The sequence below is a fragment of the Anabrus simplex genome, chromosome 1 (genome assembly GCF_040414725.1).
Source record: "Anabrus simplex isolate iqAnaSimp1 chromosome 1, ASM4041472v1, whole genome shotgun sequence".
NCBI classification, from domain to species: Eukaryota; Metazoa; Arthropoda; class Insecta; order Orthoptera; family Tettigoniidae; genus Anabrus; species Anabrus simplex.
The window spans coordinates 880,837,624-880,860,733 of record NC_090265.1 but is presented as its reverse complement, the minus strand read 5'-3'; the positions used below and the strand labels follow the sequence as shown (position 1 = coordinate 880,860,733).

The following is a 23,110-nucleotide window of genomic DNA, read 5'->3' as shown; positions in this document are numbered from 1 at the left end:
CAGTGCAAGAAAAAAGAAAAAAACCATGGCAACATAGGCATTATTCGAATGACTGGCGGAAACTGCTGCATGTTGAGAAAGGTGTTTCATGAAAATTGTCATGTTTTGAGTGACGTAATTGCCTTAGGGTTCTGCAGTGCTACTGTTTGTCCAGCTAGCACCATAACTACACGTCAACACTTAGAAGTGTGGTCCTTTGGTTGAGTAGCTATCCTTCAGCCAAGTATTTCCCTTGTGAATGCTAAGTGTTTGTCTAGAATGGTGTAAAGAGTGGCACTACTGGACAGTGGGCACTGGAAAGTGTGTAATTTAGTGTGATAAATTCCAATATTCCTTGTAGCAGTCCATTGGAGGGTTTGGGTGTTCTGAATGCCGGGAGAATAATACCTCCTAACATTAAAATGTGGAGAGAGAGAGATGTTACGGGGTTACTCGTGGAATGCAGAGGTGAAAGAAGGTGCGGGCTGGAATGGGTCTATCCACAATATGAAACCAAAACTTAAAATTTAACCGAAGATTATATTTTCAATAGACAACAAGATTTAACAAATTTTCACTATGTGAAATAACAAAAATCAGGTACAAGAAATACTTTTTACAAATGAAAGCACAAGTTCAGGGATCTTAACCAGTTCTGGGCTTCGAGCCCCAATTTACAATCCTTGAGCTACTAGCCCAACTTTACCCAAGCATACATTTTTTCAAAGGGCAGAAAACCCCTTCATTCAAGGAGCATTTGCTCCCAACTTTTAACCTCAAGCCTCCCAGAGGCACTTTTCAAACACAAGAAAGAGCTGACCCACTCTCTATTTTTCAAGCCTATTAAAGGCAATACCCGACTTTTACACTAAATTGCCATCAAGGCACCGCTTACATAAAATGAAACAGAAGTATCTTGTACCCAACCTACTGGGCCTCAGTGGAAAAGAACATATTAAATAAATGGCCCAAAATACCAAGATGAATGGAGGTGTTGCTTGCACTCCTACATGAAACCTTTTAAAACCTAAGGGGCACTAGGCCGATGAAACAGGGGCTATTCCCAAACTATGGAGGTGACTCATATGAGAAAACTTTAAGACATTACAGAAGAGAAGAAACAGTTACAAAACGTAGTCATCTCAAACCAAAAATGAAGGGGAGCTCAAGAGGGTAAAGCACTCTCTATCCCCGTTTTACAGTTAAAGATATGTGAAGTTTTACAAAAGCAACTGCAAATTACATGTTTCAAGATAGGTTACATAGTAAAGGTTTCGGACCTTCCCCGCAGTTTAGACTGCTGAGCTAGCGAGAAATAAAGATGTTAAGTGGCCATTACCTTGTTGAAGAGCTGCTGCCGGATGAAAGAGGCGCTTCCCACCTCTTGCTACACTTCCATACACTAGGCTAGATGTTGTTCGAGTGGCCGAGAGACAAGAAAATCAGCAGTTTTTATACTCTCGGGGAAGATTCGAGACCTTTAATGAATAATTAAGACACACCCACAGTCGTTTATTGGCTGGCTAAAAGTTACACATCAAAATTGAAGAAGAAAGACACAATTGGTCAAAAATTAATTACAGAAATTCTGGATTGGCTAAGTTCAAAACTGGCAGCAAGAAGAGATTTATATTGCCAACCCACAAATGAAAGAACGAAATTTAGTTATAGGAAAACTTATGAGTACAAAATATCTTCCAGAAAAGTTCCTTCACTTTGCACCAGGGTGCATGATCATAGTTTTTTAGAGACATCTATAAGAGAATGTCCACACTTGTTGATCAATGGCAAACAAAACAAGTTGAAATCCACACAGTATTGACAACGTTGTAATCACAAAATTTACGGTAGTGACATCTTCTGAGAAAACTTATGAGTTGATACAGTTGTTAAAGTTCAGATTTTCTCCTGTAGAGGAGTACTTAAAGGCGGAAAATTCAAATGTGCGGCGTATAGGTGTACCAGCCGGTACAAGAGGTATTACAGTGTGGAAGTGGTTATGATATGGATTGGTCCTCTTGTAATACTATATGAAAATCTAAGTGCTCAAGCAGACAAGGACACTTCAATCAGTTGCATATGATCTATAATAAAAGGCAGATTTGGTGATGACCATTGTTTATATTTACGTGAAAAGATTCCTTGTCCTAAAGCAAGAGCTATATGGGGATGATTTGTTGATAGTAAGATTCTGGGAATGGATTGGCTAGCCCAGAGCTCTGATTTGAGTTCCATGTAACACTTTCAGTTCCAGATCATCTGACTTCTTGGCTAAATGGTCAGTGTATTGGTCTTCTGTTCAGGGGCCCCAGGTTCAATTCTTGGCCAGGATGAGGATTTTAACTGGGTATAGTTAATTCTTCTGATTCAGGGTCTGGGTGTTTGTGATGTGATGTGTGAATTAAGACAAACCAACACAGTAGTGAATACATCCCTTCACATAGGGTTGGCGTAATGAAGGCATCCAGTCGTAAAAGTGGGCTGAATCCATACAAAGTGCCGACCTTGGGTAACTTCGAAAAGGCCAGGAAGAATAAGAATTAGCTCCAGATCACTATGACTTGCATCAAAAACTGCTTTTGTGACAGCTCTTTAGGAAGAACAGTTTGCCATGTCTCCACAGATTTTCAGACACCCTGTAAAATAACTCAGCAGAGTTAGAGCTGTCCAACTGTGAGAGAAAATCACAGAGCAAATTATACTCCTATACTCAAACTATCTAAACTGCACTTGAAATAATGTGTGAGATTGGGATATATTTTGGTTAAAGGGGAAGAAGGAGAGGTAAAATTGACATCCCCTCACTGAGAATACACAGCTTCTTGACTTACATAGCCTTAAAATCGGGTGTCTGTGGATATCGTTGACGGGCTTGTAAAACATACTCTGTGACACCTATTCATTACCTATATGCTCTAACATCATAAAACTCTCTTAATTTATTGCAATTCCAATGTGATCCTGTAATTAAACATTGTTTGTAAACAATTTTGCTTTCAAAATGTTGAAATTTGAATTTGTGTGTGTGCATTTTTGATATAAAATATGAGGGATTATGAACTTCCTTAAAATGCTATCACATCAAATAATGATCTGTTGGTACAGTTTTGATGTAAACAATATGTTTGTTTCATTTGAGACACCTCTAATGTGAAAGAAATTACTTTAGACAGTTATAAAAAAAAAAAAAAAATCATTTCAAATTTTTTGTTGTACACAAGTGAACTACGTGTTTTTTACTCCACCACATTACCATTAAGAATTTCATAATTCTTCAAAATAATGAATATTGGTCTGAAATGTCTGAAGTTACAAGAAAAGTTTTTGAAATGCTATGGCATGCAGGTACTTCAAGATTTGTGAATAGAACTCATTTCTTCATTTATTTCATCTGCACTTTTGTATTTCAGATCCTCCTCGGCTGTTCAACCAGAAGACGATGCTACCTCAATTCCTCCACCGAACTGTTGCCCAATATGTGGCAAGACCTTGTCTCGTGTCAGCAATCTCACTCGACACATGCGAATTCATACTGGGGAGCGCCCCTTCTCTTGTCAGGTGTGCAACAAGACATTTGTTGAGAAGGGCAAATTGAAGCAGCATCTTGCAGTGCATGGTGAGGAGCGTTCCTTTAGCTGCAACATTTGCCAGAAAAGCTTTTTACGTAAGAATGTGTTGCTTCTCCACATTCGTAAGCACACTGCAGAGCGACCTTTTGTTTGTCCTATGTGTTATAAGTGTTTCGCAAACAGAAGAGCTCTTGCAGGTCATAGCCGCATCCATGACGCAGAGAAACCTGTTAGACCTTGTTTGGGTTGATGTCCACCGTCAAATTGTGGAAGTTTGCCCTAATAGTCTTCAGATGAGAATAAAATCCCTTGTATATCATGCTAATGAAAGAAAACTCATAAACTGTGTGTAAGTCTAGTAACTCTGCCAGTATGTGGAGACAATCGTAGGTTATATTGATGGCTTACTCACTTGAGAGTTGCGTAGATCAGTGGTGCTACTATTTATTCCTCCCTCCGAGGATGTTGACGTACACGGATAGAATTAGCAGTACAAAGAATTTATATCTGGCCTTTGGTGTGAAAAGAAACTGATTTCTACCACCTCATTTGAAGTGAGAGCAAGTACTTGTTCCCATGTAATAAGTACACATTCATTGGCAGAGGGTGGAAAGGCTTGTTTTGTTATCGAGGGATGAAAGGAACTTTCTTACCTATAGTCGAAAATAACCTGTAGCTTATCATTACTCAGTATATAGCATCTTGCTGTCAACAGTGACTGTACTTTTCACATCCTTAAATACATGATGTAGCATCTGCAAAATGGTGTTCAGAAATGATGTGGGTGTCTCTGGAAGGAATTTTGTGAACTAGTGTGTGCTCGCTGATGTTAATAGAATATCTTTGACAGTTGCTCAATGATTGACTGAACTTGGGATTTACATTGGTATATACTGATGAGAGTGAAGGGGTTGCATAATGCTGCACCGAGATGAAGTTTGGAATTCATTTCGGCTTGCTAAAAGGCATTTTTTTGAACACACATTACTTGGTCAACTGATAACTGGCCAAGTGGAACACCAAAGGAAAGTATTGCAGGTTTTTCTGGATGTGCTGGGTTCATGCTGGTTTCTCGGTTTCACCAAAAAACTGCTACACAGGTTTCCATCACTAACATGGAGTGTTCACTCGGGTATTCTTGGTCATGATGTTCAGGTACCCTTGATAGCAGCTCTGAGATAGTCTGAAACCAAGAATGCAGACTGACCCATGGGTTCATTTACTGTTTTATCAGAGAATGAACACACATGTATGCAAATCTTTCATAGCAAAATTTCCTTCTGTTTCTGCATCAGATAGGTTCTGCCATGACGAATATAAAAACAAGTGTGAGGACACCTAGAGTTCAAGTGTGCCCTGCAAGGCAGCGCTAGAGTGGGCAAGTTCCACAGTACCGATCAGCTGATCTTAGGAATGTCGGAGGAAACATATTACTCTGCAACTGCTAAGTATATACACTGTATTTTAAAAAAACAATGGGAGATTACAATTAAAATGCCACAGCAGGGTACAGTGGAAAAAGTCATACATAGAAAAAAGGAGCTTCTGCCTTCATCATACGTTGCGGAAAGCACAGGTTACTGGAGTGTACATATACAGATAAATAGCACATAACTCCCTGCATATTAATTAAAACACCCATGAAGTATTTAAAGGTAATACTACTCTAGTTACCAACTCAATTTGTCGGATACTGGACTTTTGAAAGATTGCATGAAGATTTGGCGAATGTTTAGTTGAGACTGGCTCTAGCTCAAAATTAAATTTCGATTAGCACTTTTTAGATGCCTTTTGAGCGATAATATTGTCTTTTTGGCATCAGAAGGTACACTAGAATGACCCAAATTTTTATCAACATTAGACTCTCCTTCTTTATTCCCCATTCGCTGCTGCACTTCTGTTTTCAATCTTCTTTCTTCTTTTCCTGATGGTGTCTAGGTTCCTTTTCCTGTTGGGAGTTTCACGAGACTTAATCTCACTTGAAAGTTATTTAGACAAATTAGGGAACATGTGGGGCACTGCTCCTGGACATAATTTCCATTTTGCACGAGAGATATCTACTTTTTCACCATTCACTATAAAATTATCTGATGTTACTATCAAATCATCAGAGAAATGAATATGACAAGTTCTGTTATTATGCTTTAACTCGGTATCCTTCCGTGGAATAGCTCTGGCCCATTTTAAAAATTGATTTCTATTCTATTCACTGAAATATCTTGCACAGTAATACAGGGACTTTATTTATGTTTGGCAAGGACAATCTCGCTCGACCTTGGCCGCCAATGACCGGCCGCTGGCGGGCGCAGTTTCTGGCACTTCTGCAGTTACTGAGAGCTGAGCTCCGAGATAGTATGGTGTTCAATGAAGCTACTGTGTACTGTATGTTGTATTGTATAGTGTTTTATTGTGATTGTGTATAGTGCTGTAATGTATGTGAAATATTCGTTACGTGAACGTGTATATCTGCACAATACTTCCATTAAGTGCAGAAAATCATGCGCTAGGTCAAGACAAAAGTTTCAAGCGAAATTTCCACGGAGACCCATTCCTGTCAATCGGACAATAAAAATAGACATAAAGGTCATCTCCTTACTGAAGCATGTTTGGTACGAGGATCATAAGTAAAAGTCTGTGGCCCCCTCGTAGTCCAGATTTAACAGCATGTGATTTTTTTTGTGGGGAATGTTAAAAAATGTAGTTTATGGGAACAACCCTCACACACTAGATGAACTTCAAGAGCTGCAAGTGCATCCATCAGTGCTGAAGAACTTGGTAGAGTAACCGAAAACTTTGTTAGGAGATGCCGATTATGTTTGGGAGTGCATGGGGAACATTTTCAGCGTAAACTGTAAAAATGGTGAGTAAAATGCATGATAAATGCATGATAATGATTTTGAGCATAAACTGTAAACATGGTGAATAAAATGCATAATGATTTTGAGCACCGTATTCTGCCGTACATAATGCACGTGTGGTAGCCAGCAACTGAACCATCACTGGCGGCCGAGTTTGAGCGAGAAAGTCCTTTTCGAGCATAAATAAAAACCCTGCATCTCCCAGACTTTTCTATACCCAGCTTGTCGGGACTGGAGCACATGTTGGATATAGTCACTTGCAGTGGTGGAACCACAAACTACAATGCTATACTGGCTGAGTCCTCACACTTGATCTTATATTCATCATGGTTCCGTCAAATACAGGTAAACTCTTATGAACTTATATGAATATTAAACCATAATTCATGGGACCGGGAAAATATTCCAATATGGACAGTTTTCCGGTTCATAAAGGTTCCACTGAAGGCAGGTTTTACTTTATAATTAGTTCTAAATTCCTAAAGTCACTGTAAAAAATTGTGATAAATCCCAAGGGACAGAATGAAAACTTTTTAAATGGGTTACGAACCTAAGAAGATTAAACTGATAAAGGGTTGCTAGAGTTGTCATCTTTTGGACATATCACATACTGTAATTTAGCTCATGTTATTGCTGGGAGTGTTTGACAGCAAATTTTAGCTTTTTAATTAGATAGATCCTTCCCATACAAGAGTGAGGAACATGTGTATGTAATATTGTCTGTAATTGTGTGTGTACGTGTTAGTGTATTTTAGTAAGGCTACAAATAGGAAAGGTGCCTTGGGCTAGGTATTAACAAAGCAGTTGTCTGTGGGTAATGAAGGGAAACGTGAGAGGTAAACATGTACGTGGCTATAAATAGATGCCAATGCATGGTCGACCAAATGACATCTTTGTTCATCTCCAATGCACCAACTTAGGTTGCATATTTTCCAAATGTGCTTTACTATTAGATATATCTCAGGCAAAATCCTTCTGTAATATATATATATTTATTAAGACCTAAGGTAGAGGGTTTCATGTGATTTAACTTCAGTGTTTCCTTAATGGTTGACAAAAAGACATAATATCCCTTACACTGTGAATGTGAATATGAATGATCATACCCAGTGTGTTACAGTTTGTTTAAAAATTAAGCTGAAAATGTTTACTTCATTGAGAACTCAAACTCGAGACTTCTTATATCCCAGATGCGTATGTTACGTTTGCTCTAACTTAAAAATACCCAGGATAAGAAAAATCTGATGAAATTCAGTAGTATTTTTGAATTGCAATTTTAATCATAGTATATTTATTATTGAAAACAATCATATCATGTGTTCCAGGTTTCAGTCAGTTTTTCTTTATATAAAAAATTGAGACTATGGAAAAGGGTTTGAAGCTTCCAAAGTACCTCACTTATGTGTTTTGTCATACTGGTGACAAATCTAAACTGAACATCTCTTGATGCATGTATATCATTGTAGTGCCAGGTTTCTGAATCTTTATTCCCATGACAAAATATTGGTTTGATATTTTGTTAAGTTCAGAATTGAGGCTAAAGGGGATTGGTTTCATACAACTTTGATCATTTTGTGACCAGCAAAGTGGCTCCACTGATCTTGCACAATGACTGCTGTATCCACAATTAGTATTTCATGGTAGCATAATTAATATTTATTATTATCATTTATTTCACTGTTAAAACTTTATGTCCACTGCCAGTGTAAACAATAGAGAGAGATTAGAATATTTAATAAAACCATTTTACATGTTTTTATATGATCTGAAATCGATAAAATATGTACTTTGTCACGATATCCCAAGTACCTGCTTGTCTGGTTGTGTGGAAGAGAAACAGGTTATACATGTGGCGCAATACTGTGTACAGAAAATGAGTACTCGCTGGTTATTTTAGAAAACTAGGAAGGAGTAAGAGAGCTACATGGAAGTTCTGTATTGAAACATTTTATAGTCCATTATAAAAGAAATGAATTCTTTTCTTTACATATTTATTATTTTAGATACCACTGTTTTTATATTTCTTACTACGATCACTATATTAACTGATGCGTATAGCTGTTGATTCTGAAAATTAAGGAAACACTCAGAGTGATGGTTGGATTTTCAGTGTTCCATCCTTCCAAGGATTTCTACCAAATGTTCAGTCCTACCTTCCCTCTGGTTATACATCCTTCCATAAAAGGTTTTGCTAGAATGTGTAGTGATCAGCTTAAAGCAATCAGGTTATCTCTGAGGAAAGTAATTTTTTAGTGCCCCTTTTAGATTTTGCTATGGATTTGCTAATTTTTTTTTTTTAACTGCAGTAATACCTGTTAAATGTCATTGTAATGCATATTGCTGTTTCAAGAAATGCCACAGAAATTTATAAATAAAACTATACTCAGATATTCACCCGCTACATTTTTCTCTTTTGTAATTCAGGTCAATCATTACATCACAAAATTTGATCTAGTGTTGGAAATTGTGAAATCGTCCTGCCATGCATGTAATACATTATGTTGGTGACTGTTAACTTTAGGTGTGAAACATTTGGTATACCAGCCCTTCTTATTAACCCTAGGTGAAAATGGAAGAATTCTGATCCTTCAGAAAATGAGGTTGCAATAGAATCTTGATTATCCATCACGACTCAGGACCAAGACCATGATGGACGCTAGAATAGATAACAGAATATAGTGAGAAAACAATTGCTACAATATTTGCACTCATCATTTCTTTTCTTTTTGCCCATTATGTCCAACTTTCTAAAATACCTGGATGAAACTTAAATTCATGTAGTCAGCCTATACTTGCTTTGAATGACAGTTCTCCACTAAACTTGTTGTTTATAACAACAGCATTTGTTTGTGATTACTGTATTATTGGCAGGTTGAATGAACCACTGAGGAACATCTTCTCAGACAATTAAGCAAAAAATGGGACACTAATCTTGGCTCACAGCAGAGGCAGACAGCTTATTAATAGAACGATCTCTTTCTCTTTGTTAAGATGGTTGGATTCTCTTTCTCCTTGCGAGATGGATAGCAGGCAATGATACGATGATAAATGGGGTTAAAAGTCAGGTTGTCAGTTTCACTAATAGAAGTCCTCTCAGTTTTAATTAATGAGTTGATGGGGTGAAAGTTCAAGTACTTGCATATTAATATAAGGAAAGATCTTCATTGGGATAATCACGTAAACGGTATTGTAAATAAAGGTTATAGATCTCTGCACATTGTTATGAGGGTGTTTAGCGGGTGTAGTAAGGATGTAAAGGAGAGGGCATGTTATAAGTCTCTGGTAAAGCCCCAACTAGAATATGGTTCCAGTGTATGGGACCCCCACCAGGATTACTTGATTTGAGAACTGAAAAAAGAGTTCAAAGAAAAGCAGCTCGATTTGTTCTGGCCGATTTCCGACAAAAGAGTAGCATTACGAAAATGTTGCAAAGTTTGGGCTGGGAAGACTTGGGAGAAAGGAGATGAACTGCTCGACTAAGTGATATGTATATTAAAAAGTTACAAATAGTAAGTGGTATGTTCAGAGCTGTCAGTGGGGAGATGGTGTAGAATGACATTAGTAGACGAATAAATTTGAGTGGTGTTTTTAAAAGTAGGAAAGATCACAATATGAAGATAAAATTGGAATTCAAGAGTACAAATTGGGGCAAATATTCATAACAGGAAGCGGAGTTAGAGATTGGAATAATTAACCAAGAGATATGTTCAATAAATTTCCACATTCTGTGCAAAATAGTAGTTAAACAACAGATAGGGGATCTGCCATCTGGGCGACTGCCCTAAATGCAGATCAGTGGTGATTGATTGAAGCAGGATTTCCCATTACAATGGAGGGCCTACAAAATAGTGTTTAGCAGCTTACCATAATGAGTAGAAGGAAATAGTGTCATCACTCCCTCCCTCATGCATAGTAGTTAGAACAGCAGCCAGTTGCATTGCAAACTATACTGTCGATTGCCAAACACGTTTTTAAATCTCCAGATAATATGTTAGTACATGGGATGTAGGTGCGCAGTATATTAGTGTTTCTGCCTTGTCAAAAGACTAATACAGTGTTAGTAATGTTCCTTGTGCGTATTATCAAACATTGAGTGTGTTATAAATGCTTTGTTAAATAATAATTAAGCCATTATATTTCATTCTGTATAGTCGATCAGGATACAACAAAATACCGTATCTGACAGACATTTTTTCAGCCCGCCAAAAGGATTTCATTACTTGGAAGTATCAAGTCTGCTCGCAAACTTTGAAAAGTAGCGGACATCTGCCAATGGTATCAATTCATGAATATCATTGAAGAATATGGTATTAGCGTTAATTCAACTTAGGTTTGAAAAGAAGATTCCACCTTCCAATACTTAAGTTTGTTGGCTGACCTATGCAATTTAATACATATGTTTAGCTAAATATCTTGTTGTCTATATTGGTACATGTATCATTCCTTTTTCGGAACATCTTCAGCTAAGACAAAAAAATGTACGTTACAAAAATTGACACTAACAGATAAAACATTAGATGTTAAAACAGACAACATAGATATAGAATTTGGCCTTAGTCTGGATTTTAGTCCTAGGTCAGAGGCTGAGGACTATCTTCAATAATATGGAATTTGTACAGGAAGTAACATTCGTGCACAAAATATGAGAGACAAGAAAGCGTATGGAATAAGACCGCTTATCTTCCTGAAGTACGATGGTATTAATTTCGAGAAAGGATATTGTTATGAACAAAAAAAAAAAAAAACAACTTGTGCTTCCTAACCTATATGAGCATGCTTCCAATAGAGAGCTCCCCACAGCCAACCGAATTAAGTTATTTACAATGTCTCGGTTACCATCGCTGGATTCTTTCTCAGTATGTAAAGTTTCCTCCTGAAAATGGTAGATTACTGGCAGTGAGAAAGTTTCACAATATTGCTAAGTTCCCTGAGTTGTACAGTACCAATTTATTGCCTGTATTAATAGCCTACATCACTTACTTAACCTAGTCTGGCTCCTTGGCTGAATGGTCATCATTCTGGCCTTCATTACAGAGGACCTTGGATTCATTTCCTGGCCCGGTTGATTCCTGTAGTTCGGGGACTAGGGCTGGGTGGTTGACTTAATAAAACTTCATTTACGTGCGACAGATCACACTACAAACCATCACAGAAACTTACAATAGTGAATGCATCGCTCTACATAGGGTTGGCGTGGAGTCACCATAAATCTTCATTACAAATTCATTCTACATCATTGGAGGCATGCACGGGACACATATTCAGATTTAAAATCGTGGAGGGGTAGACATACAAATTTGTTAACATAAAATGGTGGCTTTCCTTGAATGTTCACGTAAAAAAATGAATTAATAACTTAAGCATAATAAACTAAATCTTTTCATCACAGTCTATTACCCATGCTTGTGAATCACGTGTCAGCAGAAAATGAATGTGGGTTTGTGCAGACTTCTCAAAACAATCTTTGATCTGTGCTTTGTGCATGCTCATGTGTATTGCAATGCTTGGCAGCAGTGTGCACAGATGATCTGTAGACTATCTTAGTACATTGATATTACAAGTCTATGAATAATATTTTCTTAGTCCATAGTCAGTCCTGCCTAAGTAGAGCCGAACTTCAGTGCAGATTAAGGCAAGACGTGTATGTTTATGAATAGCATTCCCAAGACTTTCTGTAACACCTAAAGGAAAGTTAATTCCTTCACCGTTCAAGCAAGCGTTGTTTTGGCCTTCTGAGGAGCCCAAGATATACAAGAGAAAGTTCCTTTAAAAAAATGGGCAGGACTTCATGTGAAGAAGCAGCAAAAATATAAATGCAGAAGAAAAAGGATAAGGAAAAAAGAAGTAAAATGAACGTCCATGAATCTCCATTGTCTTCAGAAGAACTTATTTCTTTGGTATCGTTTGATGGAGTGAACTTCATGTGGAAGATTAAGTCAAGCTGGAAAATAAGGCTGATTTATTTAGTGTATGGCTACATCAATAAAAATTAATATTTACAATTATCTCATTGGCAAATGAAAATTTACAGCCTGGTTGTTTTGCTGTAGTGACACTTACTGGATGAAAGTGAGGAACATTAAAATACCGATGTACCTGCATAATCCTAGCTACTAAGGAAAATGAAGTGGAAGTTGTGGGTATGTGAGCTCAGCACAAAGAAAAAAGGTGTTCCTTTCCAAGGAAAATAGTATGCAGATAGGTGTTCTTCCACATCCAGAAGTGAATCAGTAAGGGGTCTGAGCGAAATACTTATTTAAGGGTCCTGTTAAAATTTGTATGAAATAAGTTTACAGCTAATTAATGCAGTGACTTGTAATACATTAGACCTTTGCAAACTGTAATCATTTCTGTTATTTAATTGTAAGTTTCATTTATAGCCCTGTATTAATAATTTTGCACTTTGTACTTTTGATTTGTGTATTTAGCCTATCTTTACTGTTTGCGTTATTAGAGCTCAAACCCCATTGTCGGCAGCCCTGAAGATGGTTTTCCATGTTTTCCAATTTTCATACCAGATAAATCTTGGGGCTGTACCTTATAGCCCTTTCCTGCCCCGTTGTTGCCATAAGACCAATCTGTGTTGGTGCAACGTAAAGTAAAAAAAAAAATATATATATATATATTTGTACTATTCTTTCCATCCAGGAGCAGGTAAAAATAGTTTCTCATGATCTTCTTTTCCAAGAATATTTTGTGTAATTTTTGCATTTTAAAGATACATTTTTAATTTATTTACTGAAGTCTGGGATAATTAGAATTAAATCAATCCATTGACATAACTCAGTGATATCCTTTAAAGTCGGAAAATTTAGGTCTGATAAATGATTCTGAAATGAAATTTTTATTATAAAGTTGGAAATTGAAGTAAGAACTTGAGATAATTAAGCCATATAGTTGAATACATTATTTTGAGGTTAGTTGTACAATGACCTTCTTACGTTACTGTAAATGAAAGAGGTCCAGGCGCAACTACAAAAAATAATTTGTCTAAATGGCAAGATTATCAAACTTGAAAGCTTCCAATTATTATTTAATATGATTGATTGATGACTTCTGGTTTGCTAAGGTGGCTGACTATCTATCATTGACCGAAACCCAAGTTGACGTAACTAATACTGGCACAGAAATTGCATTTTGTACAGTGCAATATTTCCATGCGAAAAATAGTTTAATTCTGTTCAAATGATGAATAATCATTACAAAAAAGATTTAAGTTTAATATTGTGCATTTGGAATTTTTTAACTCACCAGACAGTATATGCATATTTTTCAAATGTGAAACCAATGTTATTAGGGCGGCCACTGATGCATTTACCTAATATGGTACTAATCTTAACACTCCTAATTTGTTTTTGTTTATGTCAAACCGGGGACAGAATGGTACAAAAAATAACATTTAAATAGTAACCTTATGCAAAAGCAATTGCACTACAAGCAGTTGGACAGTCGGACTCACCGTGGTAGTCTCAAACAATGACAGGTCGGAGTCTTCACGGCACTTGCCACATCACTGAGGGAAGGGAGTGATATGGTCTTAAGAATGTGATGGTTAACAGAAGCTGATGGCTAGTAGCATGAATGACAACCAAGGTTTTACTATTTGTGAAGAAAAGGCAAGGACCCTGAAAAGGCAGCAAAACAGGACTTCCTATGCTTCACAAACCTATTGAATGATCTGTTGTAGGCAGAAGATGCATTAATGTGGGTTTTGAATGTAAGGGGAAATCAATTGTACAAGATGTTCAAAAGTCAATTGTGTATTGTTTATGAGGTAAGAGACGGTCTGTGGTACTTGGACTTACGAATAACAGAAATTAGTATAATGTAGATCTTTGCTTCATGTGAAGGAAACCTGAATATTTTGCTTTAATCTGGACCCTTGTAGAAAATTGTATGATTCACACTGTGGTTACAAGTGATAAGCTTTAACAGCTTCATTTCAAGTAATACTAATCCCGTATTGACTATAATCAATCAATGAATATTCAAGATAAACTTAAATATTATAATTAAGCAGTCCGCCTATTCAATACAATATATAATTTATTAATATCTAGGACATGTTTTGTCCCCTAATGGAAATCATCAGCTAATAATAAATTAATATTAATATATCAGAAATAAATATTAAAATTGGAAAGACACATTAAAATTTTTGACTATTTAAAATAAGATCTTCAAATTTTGTTAAAATTGTAAGTCATAAGACAGGTAAAACAGTTAAATTGTCCATATTTCTCTTGTTGATGTTCTTGGAAAATACCAGTTTTGCTTATAAAATCTTAAAATATCATTTGTTGTGAATAGCACACTTGATTTGCATTCCTTGGTGAAAGATTTGTTGAAACTTAATAAGCATTCCTTAGATGGTATACTAAAATTTAAATGCTTCAGAATTTAAAGTCAGATCAGGGCCGTGATTGTAAAGTTCTGTGTGGTAATGGATATAATTTTATCTGAAATAAAATGAAAAAATAAAAAATAATATAAGTGTAAGTAACGTGAAATGAAAGATGAAATAAATATAATGTAATGTAATAAAATCGTATTACTTACTCCTTATTATTGGCTCCGATGTGCGGAGAAGGACTCACTTCTCCCGAGGTAAGTGTGCATCTGCTTTAAAACAAGTACTGGTAGTTGCTACGCTGAGCGGGGAGTGTGGAGGGGAAGTAGGAGAGTGTGTCCCAAGTTGAACAACCTGAGTGTCACTGAGCGTGTGACGTGTTAGAGTCTGGCGTTTCTTCCTAACTTTCGCTTTTAATAGTTCTTCATATAAAATGTTATACTTCTCAGAAAGCTCATTGTTATTATTGTTGGATTGTTTCTCTGGTCCAGATAAATGTAGATTTCCTCATATATGTTTAATCTTCAAACACATTTAAAATTTCACAACAATAAATCTTTAAAGAACTCTATAGAGTTCTGTAACGCTACCAAAAATTTAGAATTAAATTCCAGTCACACAGTACACTCGTATGATATTAAAAATATGTATCCTAGTATTCCAATAAAAGAAACCATCAACATTATTAAAGAGAATTTGATCCAATTTAGCCACTTGAGCCAACAAGAAATAAGTGAATTTTTAATAGTCCTAGATTTTGTCTTAAACAATAACTATTTTATGTTTAACAACAAAAAGGTCTTCCGATGGTGCCCCAGCATGAGGCATCCTAGCCGAAATTTGTATTTATCACATGGAAAAAACTAAAATTATCAACAAACTTGATGGTTTGTACCATTGGTCTAGATTTGTAGATAACACCTTTGTAATACTAAATGAAAGAATTACTAATGACCAGACTTTTTTAAACCAACTTAACTCCCTTGATCCATATATCAAATTCACACTTGACTCTGAAGTAAATAACATTTTAAATTATTTAGACTTGAAAATTACTAGAAATAGTCAAAACCTTTCCTTTAACATCTTCAGAAAACCAACGCAGAGTGTCAACATGATCAAAAATGATTCTTTACACCCGGGAGCTCATAAAAGAGCCGGCTTCTTTAGCATGATTTACAGAGCTTTTAATATTCTGCTTTCAACCCAGGATTTAAAAAAAGAAATTAATACTATATACCATTTAGCATACAAGAATGGCTATAATAAAGAGTTTGTAAACAGAATTATAAATAAAGTAAAAAGTAAGCCTAAGACAACGTTAATACAAGAACAAAAAGAAAAAGAGAATAAGAAATTTGCCATATTTACATACAATAGCAGTAAAATATATAGTATTACGAATCTATTCAAAAAACGTAATTTAAGAATCGCTTTTAGGACTAACAACACAAACTCGAAATTGTTTTATAACACTCATATCGTTAATAATAATAATAAATTCCAAAATTCGGATGTTTATAAACTGAAATGTGCTAGTTGTTTAAAAAGTTACATAGGACAAACAGGTAGGAACTTCATTATAAGATATCAGGAACACACCAGAGCCAAGAAATACAACAGATACTCGGCCATGAGCGAACACATGACCGACTCTTACAAACATAGATAATGACCTCAAAATGCTGAAAACCATAAAGAAAGGCCATTTATTAAACATATATGAGGAAATCTACATTTATCTGGACCAGAGAAACAATCCAACAAATAATATCAATGAGCTTTCTGAGAAGTATAACATTTTCTATGAAGAACTATTAAAAGCGAAAATTAGGAAGAAACGCCAGACTCTAACACGTCACACGGTCGGTGACACTCAGATTGTTCAACTTAGGACACACTCTCCTACGTCCCCTCCACACTCCCCGCTCAGCGTAGCAACTACCAGTACTTGTTTTAAAGCAGATGCACACTTACCTCGGGAGAAGTGAGTCCTTCTCCGCACATCGGGGCCAATAATGAGTAAATAATACGATTTTATTACGTTACATTATATTTATTTCATCTTCCATTTCATGTTACTTACTGTACACTTCTATTATTTTTTATTTTTTCATTTTATTTCAGATAAAATTATATCCATTACCACACAGAACTTTACCATCACGGCCCCGATCTGACTTTAAATTCTGAAGCATTTAAATTTTAGTATACCATCTAAGTAATGCTTATTAAGTTTTAACAAATCTTTCACCAAGGAATACAAATCAAGTGTGTAATTCACAACAAATGATATTTTAAGATTTTATAAGCAAAACTGGTATTTTCCAAGAACATCAACAAGAGAAATATGGACAATTTAACTGTTTTACCTGTCTTATGACTTACAATTTTAACAAAATTTGAAGATCTTATTGTAAATTGTCAAAAATTTTAATGTGTCTTTCCAATTTTAATATTTATTTCTGATATCATCATCATCATCATCATCCTAAACCATCTCCAGTTTCCCGGGTGTGGTATATGAGCCTCCTCCATCTCATCCTGTCCTTGTACCATTCTTCCTCCACCAACTTGTCCCAATCATGACCTCTCAGCATTACATCGCTCTTAACTAAATCTATCCATTTCCTTCGTGGCCTTCCCACGGGTCGTCTTCCTTCTACCTTTCTGTCAAATTCCTTCCTTGCAGTTCTGTTTACTGGCATCCTTTCTGATATATTAATATTAATTTATTATTAGCTGATGATGTCCCTTAGGGGACGAAACATGTCCTAAATATTAATAAATTATATATTGTATTGAATAGGCGTACCACTTAATTATAATACTTAAGTTTATCTTGAATATTCATTGATTCACACTGTGGTATTCAAATCCCCTTTACACATGTTTATAATAAGCATCAAATTAAGTTAAAGTTGAAAAATCTGGCACAGATTTTGAATGGTATATTTCATGTCTCAGAATCTCCAGATTTCAATGGTGATTGATGGGCAAGATATGTTGTATGTGGTTGTAGCTTACTTTGGTTGGAGATTTAGTAATTTTATTGAACCTAAACATGTCCAAGTTATTTGATTTTCCCCTTTGAAGAAGAAGAAGAAGAAGAGTTTCTATTTATTGATGTGCAGTTCATATAATCTTTGAAGATAATTCAGTAGATTTTGGGTTCATTCTTTCATAGTTGAGCTTCAGTACCATACACAATGACACCGTCAAAGTAAACTCTTCAGTTTTGGAGAGGTTCTTAACCCTTTTTACCATCGGTTACTTATTTAAAGATAAAAACTTCATAATTGTCCCGTATTGAACTGAGAATCACAATACTAAAAAGAGAGTATAGAGGTTCCACCTTTTCAATACACTCTTGTTAAGTTGTACAAATGTTAAGTTACAACATGTTAACTTTGGGACCGGTTCTGACACATTTAAAGTGTCATCATCAGCCGATTAAGAGAACAGGGCAAAAACACACATAACAAATATAAGACTATATTCACAATCAAAAGGTGTACATAGAAATATCAACACTTTATATGAAGAAGTAAATTCAGTTGGATTTCATTTATAACATGACAGTCTTGTATATTCCTGCTGTCTGTAATTGCGTAAAAGTCGTTAAGATTGATCTTGGAGAGATGCAGCTTGTGTACCGTTGTTGCTAAGCAAGGTCTTATAGGCATTTGTTTTATCGGCACGTTGAAGAGTGGAAAGCATAATTTATGAAGTCCTAGGGTACAGTGTAGGACTTAAGTTCCTCAGTTCAATGTGGATATATGAAACCTAAAGAAAAGGAGACTTCCATAGAATTGAAACAAGGGGGTAAGAAATTTAGAACAAGTTAAATTATGAGGCTCACCTTTATCAGCGTGCCTTGATGATTGACATGTGTAGGGAAGGCAAAATGTGAAGCAAATAAGGAAGTAAAGAATAAGTAGAGGTAGGGGAGGGATAAAGGAGAGTTTGTGAGGGGGGGCTTGTCGGAAGGAAGATGTGAAAGATCTATTGCTACTTGTCAACTTTAGGTTATAAAAAATTGAGATGAAGTCAAAATGGGTGTTTGGCTTCTCAGAAATATCATTCAGGTTAAGGTTGAGGTTGAAAAACTGATCAAGGTGTATAAAGCAGTTTTCAATGATATCAAGGAGAGGGGCCTTCGTTTAGGGTGCTGAGAATTTTGAAATATTGGTCTATCGTAGTGAAACTAATATCATTTTGGAGTCTGTCTTTCAGGATATAGAACGTGATCTTGCTAGCATGTGAGATTAATGATGAAGTCCTATAATTATCACATTTCATTGTTGAGCCCTTTTTATGCAAGAGGATGAAGATGGATGTAACCCAGTCAGCTGCCCTTTTGCCTTTTCTCCATATTTTGTTGCAATTGTCTGTTATAATTTGAGCACCAATATTGCTCGTCTCTTTTAGTAGTTCAGCTGTTATGTTGTCAGAACCCAGTGCTTTGTGCGGTCGCGATGATGTGATTGCCCTTTTTGTTTCCTGAAGTAAGATGTCTGGTTCTTGTTCAAAATCTCTCCATTCAATCATCGGCTGTACTGTCTCTTCTTTATACAACTCCTCACAGTACTGTTTCCATCTATTCAATACAATTTCAAAATCATGTATCCTATGACCATTAGAATCTTCTATGGACCATACACGAGGTTTGTATTTATTTGACAGCTGTTTTACTTTACTATGTTACATTTACATTGAAACATTAAAAGAGATAGGCTGGTGGCGGGTCAGTGATGGCATGGGCTGGATATTGGGGTCCACCTGAGCAGATCGTTGACCAGTGACCACTATGTTGAACTGCTTGATAACCACTTAATGGACTTCAAGTACTCCCACAATGATTGAATATTCCAGTAGGATAATGTACCATGCAATCGGGCCCACGTCTATAATTGGTTTGAGCAGCGTTATGTTGAGTTTCAAGGACTAGTGTGGCCACAATGTTTGTTCGATTCGAACCTCACTGAACATTTATGGGACGTGGAAGAGAGGTTCACTCGTACAAAAAATCCTACAACTCAAATAGGGAGCTGTGGTTAGCTATCTAGACAGCATAGAGTGACATCTTTCCACAGCTGTTTCGTCCACTTGCGGAACTGATACCTTAAGACAAGTTGCTGCACTTTACTGGCTGGATCACTATCCTATGACTCTTGACATGCCATTGTATAATAACATGCATAATGTATTCCAAATACACTCCTCCTTTCAACTTACAGACTGGTCCTTCTCAGTTAGTGGCCATTTTTTAACTCCTTTCATAATATGAGCATGGAGTGGTGATCATGGGACCGTAGTTGAGTCTGGCATTGCTTCCATAAACTGGAGCTAGATCTCCCTCCATCCCTTCCTTCCTTCCTTCCTTCCTATGGTCAACACTTGTTCTTTTCTGACCCTGACTGTATTGGGTTTGGAGGTCTAGCAATTCTGTTCTTTCATTTTTAATGGCTCATCTTATTCGTCAAAGAGTATATCCTCTTTCCCTTATGATACTAATGTCAAGTGGGATTAATAATCCTGTTGTTTTCCTCTTAAAACACCAATCTTTTTATATTGGTAAGTATGTTATCAAGTATTGATTTCTTTCACCAGTCTTCAAGCTACTGGATGGTTTTGTACATATTGTTTTCTTATAACAAGGAAATTCTTACAGTTTGAATTTGGCAGATGGCTTTCTGAGCCCAAGTTGGCAGGTTCGATCCAGGCTCTGTCTGGTAGTATTTTAAGGTGTTCAGATTTGTCTGCCCTCTGTCTGTTTAGATTTACAGGCAGGTAAAAGATTCTGTGGGACATTCCGGCACCTGCGTGTCCAAAAACCGTAAAAGTAGTTAGTGGGATGTAAAACCAGTATTATTATTATTCAGGTAACTTCTTTCCCTTGTAATTGTGATATCCCTTTGGTCCAAATACTTCATACCCCTTCTTGTTCCCAACATAGGAATTTAGATCCCTTGTAACTATTTAGTTTCAACATTTAAGTTACTGCTGCAGGTCTTTCTGAAATTGTTCAGTTCCCTTTATATCCAGATTGTGGAGCAAAAGATTTAATGATTATTGTTAATCTGTTACTGTTATTCTGGCTCTGATCAACCTATTAATGGTATCGTCTTGTAGCCCTTCTCTTACAAGAACCACATCATTTCTATTTAGTGCAGTATGTCAGAAACAGACTTCAAGAGGGCAATTTAAGTTCCCAGAGATCTGCTCAAGTACCTGCACTGGACAGACATCATGGCAAGAGACTGTAGTTTGCTAGAGATCTGCACTGGCAGCCAAGGCACTGGCATCTTGTGTTGTTCTCGGATGAATCCCATTTCATGCTATATCTTTCAGGTGGGCAACTGTGAGTTTGGAGAAGATGTGGGAAGTGATTTCGTGCAGCAGCTGTACAATCTATCATTGCTTATGGAGGTGGATCTGTTGTGATGTGGGCAGGCATAAGTCCGGACATGAAAACTGATCTCCTGATCATTTGCAATGGATCCTTAATCTGCTCGACTGTACATTAACAAGATCATAGCGCCACACCACTTGGAAAAAACTATATTCATGCATGATAATGTTAGAGTGCATGACGCCAACATCATTCTGAGATTCCTGCAAGAGCACCACATGCAATGAATGGAGTGGTCATCCAGAAATCTCGACTTGTATATAACTAAATAAGTTTGGGATCAACTGGAGCAATGCATCTGAGCGAGACATCCACTACCCTTATCACTACCAGCCCTTTTGGAAGAGTGGGGACGTTTGCCTCAACTGAACATGTGCGGCACCTTGACAGAAGCATGAGAAGGCATTGTGAAGCTGTTATCCATGTGAGGGGTGGTAATACCCTTTATTATTACGCTTAATTACTATGTAGCCATTTTGGTGTATGACCAATGGCCACTTTTATGGCATAATGTGCAATGTCATCTTGTATTGAGTGTCCAAAGATCTCTGTACATTTCAGTTCTGAACTGTTGCAAATGAGGTGGTTTGTTTTCATTGTGCGTCTGTTTTTATTTCCATATGTATGTTTATCATGGAGGAGTGAACATACAAAGAAAAGGTACCAAATTTCCTTTTTGTGCAGTGCAGTTAGGTGACCCGTAGAGAAGAATCTAAGATAATCATGTTAACTTCTTTGCTTCAACTTAACATTGTTATGTTTCTTTACCTTTTACATGCTGCATTTAATTATATCTACATTAGTTGGTAAAATTTTAAAAAAAGAATTCAATTATAAAGTAACTTTTGATGTTCTGTGAAGGAAATTGTTTTAAAAATATGTCTCACCCTCGCATGCATTAGTGTTTCAACTAAAAATTGCTTGTTTTGTCAGAAATGACTTTGAAGTTTCAAACAAACAAAATAATTACATTTAAGCTTTCCTGTGCTTTTTATGAGTAATGTTTTCATCTTCAAGTTTTTAAGTTCTTAGTATATGATGGGAAAAATAAATAGTTTTTTAGTGCATAAAAGTACTGAACTTTGCGCTATGACTTTAATGCACTGAGCCATTTGTGGAATTTCTGAAATGCTGTAGGTGCATCCTTATTTTCTTGTAACATAAAGCTGGATTAATGGTGTAGGTCCTTAAATATTGTTGTATCACAAGTCATTGGACTCGTTGCCATCCCGTACGGTTACCAGCTTGTGTTGGATCCTGCTAAGGAGGTAAACTGATGATCTTCTTGACTTGGTCTGTCTATGTGCTCACTGCTCTGCCCCTCAATCTCATGCTCTCAACCTTCCCTTCCATGATAAATTTCACCAGGTTTTCTCCTTGTCACAATATGTCCAAAGAACTGGAGAATTTTTTAGCTGACATGGGAAGAAAGGCTCTTGGAGATGTTACATTTATTGAATGGGTTAGTTCTTTTTTCGGTCCATTTTATGCGTAGCATTCTGTGCTAGCACCAAAGCTCGAATGCATCAATACGCATCTTGTCCTTGGCCTTGAGAGTCCTTGTTTTGCAGCCGTTTAAGAAGACTGATAATAAGAGTGTTTGTGATTGCCCTTTTCTGTCAGATCTTCGTGAGCTGCTTCATAGCCACTTGCCCTAGCGTGATCAGTCTTATCTCGTCTTCACAACTTCCCGAGTCAGACAGTTCCAAGATAGACGGAAGAATGCACCACTTCCAAGTCCCTTAATCGACCTATTAGTTGGACCTGTGCTCCTTGATCAATTGAAAATGAAAACCTACAACCTGTTTTCCAGTCATTGACCTGGTCAGGGATGTGATGAATGAAGCAGATATAGGCTATTAGTACGATGGGTCGCCACTCCCAAAGTGATATATTAATGACTGGTAAATGTTATGAAATGAGAATGGAGAGTGTTGCT

The 23,110-nt window shown here is 36.5% G+C and overlaps 1 protein-coding gene across 5 annotated transcripts in view; it reads left to right on the top strand.

The window, feature by feature from the left end:
- The window catches only part of LOC136857677 (zinc finger protein 691), a 127,980-nt gene that overhangs the window by 61,075 nt on the left and 43,795 nt on the right, over positions 1–23,110 (top strand). For 3 of the 5 annotated variants that reach the window (XM_067136519.2, XM_068225273.1, XM_067136520.2), the window contains exon 6: positions 3,390–3,643. In XM_067136519.2, the coding sequence (XP_066992620.1) occupies positions 3,390–3,643 (254 nt within the window). The remainder of the gene's footprint in view (positions 1–3,389; positions 3,644–23,110) is intronic. The other 2 variants (XM_067136521.2, XM_067136522.2) reach the window with 2 other exon arrangements.